This window comes from Cricetulus griseus, chromosome 3 (assembly GCF_003668045.3).
Source record: "Cricetulus griseus strain 17A/GY chromosome 3, alternate assembly CriGri-PICRH-1.0, whole genome shotgun sequence".
Classification (NCBI taxonomy): Eukaryota; Metazoa; Chordata; class Mammalia; order Rodentia; family Cricetidae; genus Cricetulus; species Cricetulus griseus.
This window is the reverse complement of record NC_048596.1, coordinates 160752353-160764685: the sequence shown is the minus strand read 5'-3', so window position 1 is coordinate 160764685 and position 12333 is coordinate 160752353. Positions and strand designations below refer to the sequence as shown.

Sequence of the window (12333 nt, the reverse complement as noted above, 5' to 3'; positions counted from 1 at the left end):
ACCCGGGACCCTCCCTATTCACTATGGCCCACCCCCTGGAGTCAAAGCATCTTTCTGGGAGGGAAGCTGAGCGAGGGTGTGCTCTCGGCCGCCTCTCTGACCTCCCAACGAGCCCGCTTTCCTGGATGCCGAGCGCAGTCCTCCAAACCCGGTCATCTGACTCTTACTGCCAGCTCCCGCCCAGCTCCCCGTCCTCTCACCCGCGCAGCCCCTCAATGGTTCAGCCCGCCGCCATTTAGAACGAGTAAGGTCGGACCACTGCGCGTACAGGGGGGAGACCGAGGTGCGGCGGAGGGATCCCTCAGAGCGTTCCGACGGGAGGCACCCATTGGCCGCCAGTATGGGAGGCCGCCGCTGATTGGTCCGCTCGGGACGCCGGCCCCGCCCAGGTACGGGAGGCCGAGGGAGAAGCCGGGCCGAGTTTCCAGAGGATCGAACTGGGCGCGCGGGGTGGCTGCGGCGCAGGTGAGTGTTCCCCGGCCAGGGGCGGCCTCCCGGGCGTGGAGCCGTGGCGGCGGGGTGGGGCTGGCCGCGTCGGGACCCCAAACACGGACCCTTCCCCTCCGGCCGGGGCCTCCGGTCCGCCCCTGCCCTCTGCTCCCGGGACGCTCCCTGTTGGTGATGGGTCCCGACCCCTCCCGGGCCCCTGCCCAAAAGCTGGCCGCGGGGGCACCGAGGCCGCCGAGTCCGGAAGACAATAACAACCGCAGTAATAGTGCGGACCACCCCCCACCCCCGCCTCGCTAGCCCGGACCCAGCGCTTCCTCGTCAGACGCTTACAGTGCACAACATTGAATCAAAACAGCCTCCTGGGAGGGGCTGTTAACTTCTTTTAGAAGTGAGGGATCAGGGCCAGAGAGGTGGAGTGACTCACTCAAGGTCACACAGCTAGTAAGTGGCCGGTGGGGATGAGGGACCCATGCCTTGAGTCCAGAAACTAGTCCCAGAAGTCGTCCCTGACCAGCCAGCCACCGGACTCACTGCACACGGCCGCCCCCATATTCCCTTCGGAGCCGCACCTGCTGGGTTTTGCTTCCCCGAGCCCACGGGTCACTAAACAGCTTCCAAGTTGCCCTCGTGTCCCTTCTCTTGAGCTGGCCAGGCAAGGCCTGACGTGGGCCCTTTAATCCCATTCCCCCTCCACCCACCCTGTCTACTTACTGCGAAGAGAAATGAGCGAGAGTGAGTGTAGAGGCCGGGGCGGGGGAGCGGGGCAAGAGGTGCGTCCACTCGCCCCGGAAACACTGGAGAGATGAAACCTTTAGGATCCGGTTTTTCAAGAATGAATCAGAGGCCTCCTCCCCTCCTCCCCAAAGTAGTACTGTGCTGGGGGTTAGGAGCGAGGGACGACAGGTGTGGTGTCCCCTAAACTGGGAGTTATCTGAGCCCCAGGAGTCCCCCTCCCTGCTTCCTGCACCTCCCACTTAGCGTTTCTGTGACTGCAGGGTTGCTAAGTTTCTGGCCCTTCTTGGGATGAGAGCGCTGAACTCCGGAAATCCATCCAACCCACTTCCCTTCAGCTCCTTGCAGACAGCGGGGAGGAGCTCGTAGCTCTCTAGCAGTCATGTTGGTGGGGTTTGGTTCACAAGCAGGGTTATAGGACATTCACTCTACAGTTCACCTGCAAGTGCTAAGCAGCCACTGTGCCAGGCACCATGTTTTGCTTGGAGGGAAGTGTCCTCCAAATGCAGGACAGAATTCCCTGCATTCTAGTGGGGAACAGGCAACAAGTTAACATGGGCAGCCACTGCAGATCCTTCTAAGTGCTGAGTGACCTCTCAGAGATCACTGGGCAGGGGGAGATCACACACACACACACCCCAAGGCAGAGTGAAGTATAGAATAGCTGGAACAGGGAATGAAGCTATAGATGTGATTGAGTACCTGGTACAGAAAACACATTTTTTTATTGTCGAGTTTTCCCCTATACGGTGAGATTCCTTTGTGAGATAGGAGATGGTTTGCATTTTAAAATAGAGACACAGGCTGGAAAGACAGCTCACAGACTGCATGCTGGGAGTTCCATTCCCAGCCCCCACATGGTGGGTCACAACCATCTCTAACTAGTTCCTTTTGACCTCTTCAGGCACCCAAGTGATGCACAGGCAGACATGAAGCAAAGCTCTCATACACATAAAATTAAAATAAAATAAATTTTAAAAATGAAGATGCAAGATAAATAGCAGCCGGGACATTGAGAGACAAGCTCTGTCAGGGTAGCACACAGCAAGTTCATAGACCCTAGTACTGTGGTGCAGCTCCTGTGTGCGGGCTGGGCAAGCCAGCTGCCTGGAGAAGTCTGGAATAGGCCTTGCCAGCATAGGAACTGGGATGCTTCTAGGCCAGGGAAGGAAGGATGTGACCAGAATAAAGACTGAAGAAGTTTGGAGGTGCAGGTCAGCAGTACAGCCCCTGCCCCGAACCTGTGGGGGAGGTGTGGGTCGGCAGCAGAGTGCCTTCCAAGCAATGAAAGATTCTAGTTTCTGTCTCCATCACTGCAAATAATAACACGTCCAACACTTTCTGATGAGATTCCGTAAGTACCCAACAGACATAAACTCTGCCAGATTCTCAGGAGATAAAACTGCGGCCTCATGAAGCTAAGCAACTTGGCTTTGTCTGTGCCACTGGTGAGTAGCAAGGGTGGAACTTGAATCCAGGCCATCATCCAGGCCATGTGTCTCAGGGTCTGCATCATTGGTTTATTAGTCACTCATTTTCCTCAGTGCCTTGGGTCTCTCACCAGAGGGCACACAAAAGCTGGACTAAACCACAGCAGTGAATATGTACAGAGACAGAAAGGAGGCTGGGGAACAGGGTATGCGGTGCAGGACAGTGAGGAAAGACAGTGTATCAGCACACACCCCAATAGTATTGCGGGGACTGTCCCAGGCACACACATGCACTCACACACCCCCAATAGTGTTCCAGGAGCAATCCAGGCATATACATGGTTTCCTTTTTGATCAGACGAGTTAAGATATTTGGCCTAAACTGGGCAGTGGTGGCACACGCCTTTGATCCCAGCATTCAGGCAGATCTCTGAGTTTGAGGCCAGCCTGGACTACAGAGTAAGTTCCAGGACAGCCAGGGACTACAGAGTAAACTTAAAACAAATATAGAACAAGGAATGGTGATCAAAAGAGTGTGTACCAAGGAGGTGCTATTGCTCCTGTTCTCTATTGAGTGTGGTGGCATACAATTCCATGTAATTCATTTCAGTTTACTTCTGTGAAATAGCCAGTGAGTGTCTGTAGTATACTGGGATACAGAGCTATGGACAGACAGATGAAAGAACCAGTAAAAGACAAGTGCCCAGAATATATAAAGAGTTCTCACAAATCAATAAGAAAAAGACCATCCAAGTAAGGCTGAATCAGCCAGGTGTAAAGAGGCCTGTTATCCCAGGACATGGGAGGTAGAGGCAGGAGGATCTTGAGTGTGAGGCTTATTCTGTATTGTGCAGGGAGACAGACCCTCCTTGAAAAAGCAGAGCAAAAGAAAACAATGCAGGGCCATGTAGACCATGGAGATGGCGCACTTGGTAAAGTGCTTGCTGTGCCAGCTGAGTTTGACTGTCAGAACCCATGTGAAAATGCTAGGCATGGTGGCTTGCAGCTGTCACCCCAGCACTGGGGACATAAACAGGAAGGCCTATGGGGCCGGCTAGCCTAACTGGAGAGCTCATGCAAAGTGGGGCTGGGGGTATGGGATATAACTTAGTGGTAGAGCCCTTGCCCAGCATATTTGAGGCCCTGAGTTCAATTCCCAGCACAAAAGGGGTGGCACACTGGAGAGATGGCTCAGTGGAGTAAAGACTGCCACCAAGCCTGTAACCTGAGTTTGATTCCTGGTACCTGAATGGTAGAAGGAATGAACTGACCCCCACAACCTCTGTATGCAAATTGTGGCAACACACATGCACACAAATAAATAAATGTGGTCCCCCTCCCCTTTCAGACAGGGTCTCATTTTGCAGTTCTGGTTGTCCTAGAACTTGCTATGTTGGCTAGCCTAACCTCAAAGTAATTTTTTTTAATTTTTATTTTATGTGTTTGGGTATTTCGTCTGCTTGCATGCCTGAGCTCACAGGGCAGAAGAGGGTGTCAGATCCTCCCTGGGACTGGAGTTGGAGGCAATTTTTAGCTGCCATATGGGTTCTGGAATTCGAACCCAGGTTTTTTTTGGAAGAGTAGGCAGTGCTATAACCATTGAGCCACCTTTCCAGCCCCAGTAATTTTTTTTTTTTAAAGCAAAGTGATGACACTTGAGGACCAATACCCAAGGTTGACCTCTAACCTCCACATGCACCCACACATCCATGGGTATGAATGAGCACACGCACAAGGAGCACAGAAAGGGCAGAAGACACGGCTGTGCTTGCTGCTCTAGAGGACCTGAGTTTGGTTCCTAGCACCCATATTGGGCCTTCTGGCCTCTGCAGGCACCTATGCTCAGGTACACACACACACAAGCAGACTCATACCTATACATTTAATACAAAATACAATCTTTTAGAAGGTGGGATGGCTCAGTGGGTAAAGGCACTAACCTCCAAACCTGAAGATCTGGGTTTGACTTCCAGGACCCACATGGTGGAGGAAAAGAAGTAACTCAGGCAGGCTTTTGACTGACAAGTACTCTGAGGCATGCATATAGACACACACAGTAAGTAAATGTAAACAAAATAGTTAGGTTAAAAACAAACCAGGCTGTCCACTAAAAAGCCAATCAGGAGCATTAAAAAAAGAGGTGTTTGGCACCATTGATTTTTTTTTTTTCCCAAGTGCAAAAGCAAGCCTCTAGCAAGAAGTCAAGTGTTGTCTCCCTGCCCTGGCACTGCAGGGAACAGGGTGAGGGCCATGGGGTGGGGCTTGTGCTCTCCTGGGGAGCTGGCCAGGCCTGCCTTTCCTCCAGCAGCCACACGGGGCACTCACTTGTCCAGCATGGTTTATCTGTGGCGGCTCTGTGCCACCACTGTTGCACATACTGAGGGGTGGCCAGTAGTAATACACAGATCTCCCTCAGCAGACAGGGCACAAGATGTGAAATGCCCATCCCCGCTGAAGGAGGTAAGGGAGGGCACTGAACAGCAAAGAGAGCAGCCCCGCCCATCCTGACTATGTGAGCTGCAAGGAGCTGTGGCGCCTGATGTGGGGCACAAAGGACAGTGGGATCCCTGGGATAGTAGAGCAGAGAAGGAAGTAACATGACTATTTATAGGGTCCTCTGACTGCCTCTTGACAGGAAAGGAGGGTAAAGGACACCACAAGGCCCAGAGGCAACTGTAGTGCAGTGAGTGCGGTGGGTCAGAAGAGGGGTGCAGGGAGCCCTCTCAGGAAGATGTGGTCCTGCCCCTGGGTTCCCTGGTGCCTGCATTGGCCCCTCAGGAGAGAGAATCTGCAGAGCGTAGGATTTGCCTGGGGTGTGGGGAGCTGAAGAAGGGGCTCAGGAGTTGAAGGTAAGCCTGTGCCACTTGGTGTGACCCTGCTGGGTATGCTGATGTAGTCCTGTGTTCCCAGCACTCAGGAAGCTGAGGCAGGAAGATGACAAGTGCAAGGTCAACTTGGCTACTTGAGCCCAGTGAGGGGGTGAAATGCCAATGTGGACAGTTGTCCACTGTGGACAGTTGTCAAGGCCAAGGAGCTTCCTCAAGGGTTACAAATCACACGCCCTTGAGCAGGCTTGTGCTCTCCCCTCCCCCACATGTGACTTTTTTTTAATTTATTATGTATACAGTCTTCTGCATGCCAGCAGAGGGTACCAGATCTTATTCAAGGTGGTTGTGAGCCACCATGTGGTTGCTGGGAATTGAACTCAGGACCTCTGGAAGAGCAGTCAGTGCTCTTAACTGCTGGGCCATCTCTCCAGCCCCCCCACATGTGACTTGAAAATGAAGTCAAGGTCTGGGTCAGTGATTGTTTACCTAGTGTGCAGAGGACTGGTTCCATCCCTCACTACGAAGAATGGCCCTCCCTCCCTCCTTCCTTTCAGCCACACTGGTCAAAGATGTGCTGAATGTGAACTACTTTACCTCAGGGCCTTCGCACTGTTCCCAGTCTACTTGGAACATTTTTTTTCTTTTTTTGGGGGGGGCAGAGTTTGAGACAGGGTTTCTCGAAAAACCAAAAAAAAGGGGGGGGAGTACTATCCCTTCACCATCTATTTAAGTGGGTGTGGCTAGAGCAGGATGCAAGCATTAAGGAGCTCTATGGAATGAGAAGAGAATGAGGTATCCCCTGCTGCAATTACTACTATGCAGGTGAAGCCTCAACCTGAGGCTGGCTTGAGACCTGGGCCTTTATCAGCATGTGATCCGCCACTGAGCTGCACCCCAGCATCTGGGTTGTACATAGGGTCAGCCTTTTATCTTCCCATCTGTTCTGGATGCCCAGATCAAATCCGCTGTAGATGGAACACACTCAGGCAAGGCACATGTGCTGCTATATGCCTGTAATCCCAGCTACCCGGGAGGCTGAGGCAGGAAGACTGCTGGTTCAAGGATAGCCTGAGCCACTAAGATAAATGTCTCAAAATAAAAAGTACGAAGTAGTCTAGGCATGCAGCTTGGGTACACATGTACAAGTCTAACCCCAGGAGGGAGGATTGGTTCATTCTGGGAGAGCCCTGCACCTGTGCTGAACATAGACAGTTTCTGTTATTACCCCTTAAACAATACAGTGAGACTTAAGTTTTTGTAGATTTAAGTCTGTAGAGCTGATCCCGGTGTGTGGGAGGGGCTGCTGCTCTGTGGCCCGGCACTAGTCAAGTATGGGGAAAAGACAGTAAAGCCCTCAACAGAGTGCAAATGCAACACAACTTTATCCAGGGTGGCAGTATCTGGAGGTGTCCTGTCATCAGGACTGGGATGAGGGTCAGTGGTGGAGCACTGCCCCAGCTTGCACCAGGCCCCTGGGTATGAGGATGGTGTTGGTTGGTGATGGGCACCCAAGGCTTACTCAGAGCTTGAAACCCAATTCCTTTTCTGCAGGTCTCCTGGCCGAGTCCCATTTCTGGCTGCTCATGCCACTGGGACTGGGGCGGCGGAAAAAGGCACCACCTCTGGTGGAAAATGAAGAGGCGGAGCCAGGCCGCAGTGGCCTGGGAGTGGGGGAGCCTGGGCCCCTGGGTGGAAGCGGAGCAGGGGAATCCCAGATGGGCTTGCCCCCACCTCCCGCTGCCCTCCGGCCTCGCCTCGTATTCCACACCCAGCTGGCCCACGGTAGCCCCACAGGCCGCATCGAGGGCTTCACCAATGTCAAGGAGCTGTATGGCAAGATCGCTGAGGCCTTCCAACTGCCAGCTGCTGAGGTACCAGTGGGGCCAGGGTCTCCTGAGAGCAAGCCATAAGCCTAGGCATGCATTCTTGTGAGCTGGGGCTCAGGTGCTTGTGCACCCACTGGCCAGCAACCCCTGAATCTAGGAGGTATGGCTGCAGCAGGATACTGAGTTCCTGTCGGGCCTTGAGAGACTTTTACCCCAGTAGGTATATGGGGATGGCTTTCCCATCAGACCTTGAGAGGCTCGTAACCTAGTAGGTTGTGGGGCTGTGAGTGCTGGTTATCCCATCAGGTCTGGAGTAGCCTATGGCCTGGTAGATTGTAGCTGGGTTTCTATGAGGCTTTAGGACACCTATGCCCCAGAGCACTGTGGGAACTGGAGGTCAGGAGCAGCTATTGTTTCCCCATGGTGCACTAGAGGCATGACCCCAAGGTGGAAGCAGAGAAGCCACAGGGAGGGAAACAGTGGGGCTGAGCATCAAGTGGAGATTGGTGGGAAGGGTGGGTAGGAATCTAGACTCCTTTATTCACTCCAGCATTTGAGTGTTCACTGTAAATCAAGCTAGCAATGAGTTCTTACCAGAACAGAAATCCTACTCATAGCATTTGATGTACTAGTGGATCTTGCCCTGGCTCTGGGTGCCACCAATCCCTGGGATAGGTATCTTTTCTGAAGTCCCCTCCTCTCCCAAGTGTTAGGAAAGGTGACCCAGGGAGGAGGGCACAAGCATCTTGCCCACCTCTGCAGGTGATGTTCTGCACCCTCAACACCCATAAAGTGGATATGGACAAGCTCCTGGGTGGCCAGATCGGGCTGGAGGACTTCATCTTTGCTCATGTCAAGGGGCAGCGCAAAGAGGTGGAAGTATTCAAGTCTGAGGAGGCACTGGGACTAACCATCACTGACAACGGAGCCGGCTATGCGTTCATTAAGGTGCCCGGGTGGGTGGCACACCCTTGGTCAGTGGTCAGGGTCTGAAAGTGACCTAGAGTAGAGCTCCCAGGGCTGATGCCTGCCCCTCCACAGCGCATCAAGGATGGCAGTGTGATTGATCACATCCAGCTCATCAGCGTGGGTGACATGATTGAAGCCATCAACGGGCAGAGCCTGCTGGGCTGTCGGCACTACGAAGTTGCCAGGCTCCTCAAGGAGCTGCCCCGAGGCCGTACCTTCACCCTCAAACTCACAGAGCCTCGGAAAGCCTTTGGTGAGCAATCTTTGGACCACCCACTAGGATGACCTTGAATCCTTGAAAAATATGGTCTGCGGTTCTGGGAACCACCAGCAGGTGGCACCCAAGTCTGCAACCAAAGTGAAGCCGGCCCCACCCTAGCACCCTGGGTGCTGGCTGGTAGCCCAGCCTGAAGGAAGTATCCCCCACACCCAACTTCCAGAAGCCATTAGCTCAGCCAAGTGCCCCCAACCCTGGCCAGCCCCCTCAGCCTGGAGAAGTAAGGCTTGGCTGACCTGTATAACTCCCGGGCCCTGCCCCCTTTTCTACCTGGCTTCACTAACTCTCAGGAATGGGCCTGAGGCACCCCTGGTATGGGTAGGTAGGACTGATCTGAGATCCAGCAGTTATGCCCACCCATGGTCATGGGAAAGTGTCCAAGGACTCATTTTCGACCCCCAGCTCTCACCCCTTTTAGTAGAAGTAGTAGAAGTGTCCCTCAATTGTGTTCTCTAGCTTCTTTTATGTCTAACTCCCCCACCCCCCACCCCGCCCTGCCCCTCTCCATTCCTGCAAAGTCCTGTCCTCCTGGAATCCAGCCCCTATCCCAAGGAGCCTGCAGAACTTGGAGATGGTGAGAGGTGGCCTAGCTGCCTGAGTGCTATACTGACTGTATGCTGAAATTCCCATAGATATGATCAGCCAGCGTTCAGCGGGTGGCCACCCTGGCTCGGGCCCACAACTGGGCACTGGCCGAGGGACCCTCAGGCTCCGATCCCGGGGCCCTGCCACAGTGGAGGATCTGGTGAGTGAGCCACCTTGGGCCAGTGACGGCATTCTCATTACCTGAGGGACTCTGGACACCTCTGCTTAAATCTACCTCCTCCCAGCTTTGGGACCTTCCTTGGGCAAGTGAGACTTGGTTTTCCTACCTGTAAAGTAGGAGTCCTAGTAACTTCTTGTCAGAGGGGACCTTGATACAGACAGAAACCACAGCCAGGCATGTAATCTCAGGCAGGAGGATTTCACATTCAAGAATAACTCAAACCACAAGAGCTTGGCACCAAAAAGAAAATGCATGAAAGCCAGCCCAGTGTGGGCATGCACTTGTAATCCTAGATACCTGGGAAGCTGAGGTAGGAGGGTTTAGTGTTCAAAGCTAGCTTGGGCAACTTAGAATGTATCTCAAAATTAGAATAATAATATCTGAATATTGGGGCTGGAAAGATGGCTTAGCAGTTTAGAGCACTTGGTGCTCTTGCAGATGACCCAGGTTCAGTTCCTAGCACCCATATTGGGTGGCTAACACATTAACTCCAGCTCCAGGGCATCCAGTGTCCTCTTCTGACCTTCACAGGCTCACACATAGTACACATACATACATGCAGGCAAAACACTCCTACACATAAGCAAATAAATGTTAAAAAAAAAAAAATAGCTGGGGTGCTGAAGAGATGGCTCAGTGGTTAAGAGCACTAGCTGTTCTTCCAGAGGTCCTGAGTTCAATTCCCAGCAACCACATGGTGGCTCACAACCATCTGTAATGAGGTCTGCTGCCCTCTTCTGGCCTGCAAGCATATATGTAGGGAGAACACTGTATACATAATAAACAAACAAAATCTTAAAAAAAAGAAAGAAACAATAGCTGGGGGTGCAGCTCATTGGTGGAGCTGTTGCCTGGCATGTGTGAGGCCCTGGAGCTGTCCCCAGCACTGAAGGCATTCACTGTGTATAACAGCAGTTCTGTTGACACTACTGTGCTGTCTTGTCCCTCCTCCACAGCCATCGGCCTTTGAGGAAAAGGCCATTGAGAAGGTGGATGACTTGCTAGAAAGCTACATGGGGATCAGAGACACAGAACTGGGTGAGTGGGGGCACCCATGCCTGGAAGGTGGGAGCAGGTTTCCAGTCCTCACCCAGGCTGACTTGAACCTACACCCTTCCATCCCTCATGCCGTCTCCATCTTTCTCCTCCCTGACAGCTGCCACCATGGTGGAGCTGGGAAAAGACAAAAGGAATCCAGATGAACTGGCAGAGGCTCTGGATGAACGACTTGGGGACTTTGCATTCCCAGATGAATTCGTCTTTGATGTCTGGGGAGCCATTGGGGATGCCAAGGTCGGCCGATACTAAGACTGGAACTAAATGTGGACCTTGAGATTACCTGGGCTTGGCCTGGCTGGGGCCTCCAGAAGGGCTGCCACAGACAAGACCCGAGCATCCTGCTTAGGCATGTCACTCAACGGCCTGGGGATGGCATGGGATGGAAGTGGCCTATGGTCCTGGCCCCACTCCGATCACCATGGTGCCCAGCCTGGTTGGGATCCCCGGCCAACCCCTGCCGGGTCCCCACCTACCTCAGTAGAGTAAGCGCATGGGGAGGGGCCAGCACACTGGGCAGCCACCTCTGTCCCCAACACTTTCCACCATCGGCTGGCAAATTGCCCCTTCTGTCTCCCTGGGCCTTGGTTCTGTTTGGGGTCATGACTTTCCTATCTTACTTTTTTGCTTTGTTTTTTCAAGACAGACTCACCATGTAGCGCTGGTTGTCCTGGAACTCTGTAGATCAGGCTGACCTTGAACTCACAGAAATCTGCCTGCATCTGCCTTCCCAGTAAAGGTGTGCTTCACCACTCCTGACTCTCCCGACTTTCTTGCCACCAGAAATGCAGGAAGGGCGCACAACCTCCCTAGTAAAGGCAGTAACACCATCCCCTCATGCATCTCCGGCCTGAGAGGAGCCCTTTACATTGCATTCTGTTACCTCACATTTGAGTGGACACTGTGGTGAGCCCTGGTTCCTCATCATCTCCCTTAGAAAATGCAAGAGGGAGGAATGAGCAAGGCAGTGAGTGGGCTTCTGTACCCTTACCCTCTTGGATGTGGAGACTGTTCTCTGGGAGTTGTTTGGCTTTGGGGAAGGAGGGATGGCTAGGGAAAGAATGCAGCAGCTGAAACCTATCTCCTGGATTCCAAATTGAATTAGGAATTAGGAATTGGCTGGCCCACTGCCCCCTCCCCCTGGCTGTAGGCCATCAAGCTTCCAGGCAGTGGTGGAATTTGTGGCTTACTTGAGGTTCAAACCTAGTTCCCCACTCACCAAGCCCCTCGTATGAAGAGGCTGCAGTTAACACCTCTGTTTAGGCAGCATTCCTGCTGACCTGTTACAGTGCCCTGGTTGAAGCTGGTCATACTTTGGGCACAGGCATCCATGGCACAGTGCTTCACAGGGACATAAACCTGCCAAGCTTGTTTTGACAGTCCATTTCATCCTAGGATTTAGGGAGATCAAGGAAAGGGTGGGGTGGGACCCTGGCCAGACCTGGAGAGAAGGGAGACAATTAGAACAAGGGAAGCCAGGCCAGAGGTCCCTCTCCAGCGCCCAGGAGGAATGTTTGGGGGTGAGCCCAGTGGAGATGCTGCAGGAAGGCTGAACAGGACTGGCTCCCTGATTCCAGGCAGGAGATGAGTTCTCTGAATATCAGACATTTACATGCACAAAGCCCTATGGGCAGCCACTGTCAGGGTGACTTGCCATCCCCAATCACTGAGGTCGTTTCAGTGTGTATGGTGGGACCCATGGCCTTGTACATGCTAAGGATGACCTCTATCACTGAACCATGCCTCAGGACCTACAATGGGGTCCTGTCCTGCATGTCATTGATGGGAGCAGCTGGGAATATATGGCTTTGTTGAGTGAAACTGAGTAGCAGATGGTTGGTAACCACGTTGAACCAGGGCTGTTACCATTGTGGGTAAGTGTTAGTTAGGTCCTCTGGGTTTCAGGGAGCTATGTCTAGTGTTTCATGGGTCTCAGGTATAGCCTTGTTTGGGGGTCAGAATAAATACTTGGGCTTTTAAGAGTGTCTAGAGGTGTGAT

At 53.0% G+C, this 12333-nt stretch overlaps 1 protein-coding gene across 1 annotated transcript; it reads left to right on the top strand.

Moving 5' to 3' along the window:
• Positions 1 to 339: 339 nt before the first annotated feature.
• On the top strand, positions 340 to 12314 carry Gipc1 (GIPC PDZ domain containing family member 1). Its single transcript, XM_027406157.2, has 7 exons — positions 340 to 465; positions 6992 to 7311; positions 8029 to 8214; positions 8308 to 8488; positions 9145 to 9257; positions 10235 to 10316; positions 10435 to 12314. The coding sequence occupies exons 2-7, from the start codon at positions 7024 to 7026 to the stop codon at positions 10584 to 10586; spliced, it is 1002 nt and encodes a 333-aa protein (XP_027261958.1). The 5' UTR covers positions 340 to 465; positions 6992 to 7023; the 3' UTR covers positions 10587 to 12314.
• The last annotated feature ends 19 nt before the right edge of the window (positions 12315 to 12333 follow it).

Coding starts and splice junctions, on each gene's coding strand:
- Gipc1 (XM_027406157.2), top strand. CDS start 7,024: ATGCCACTGGGACTGGGGCGGCGGAAAAAGGCACCACCTCTGGTGGAA. Junction 7,312..8,028: donor TCCAACTGCCAGCTGCTGAG/GTACCAGTGGGG, acceptor CCACCTCTGCAG/GTGATGTTCTGCACCCTCAA. Junction 8,215..8,307: donor CCGGCTATGCGTTCATTAAG/GTGCCCGGGTGG, acceptor GCCCCTCCACAG/CGCATCAAGGATGGCAGTGT.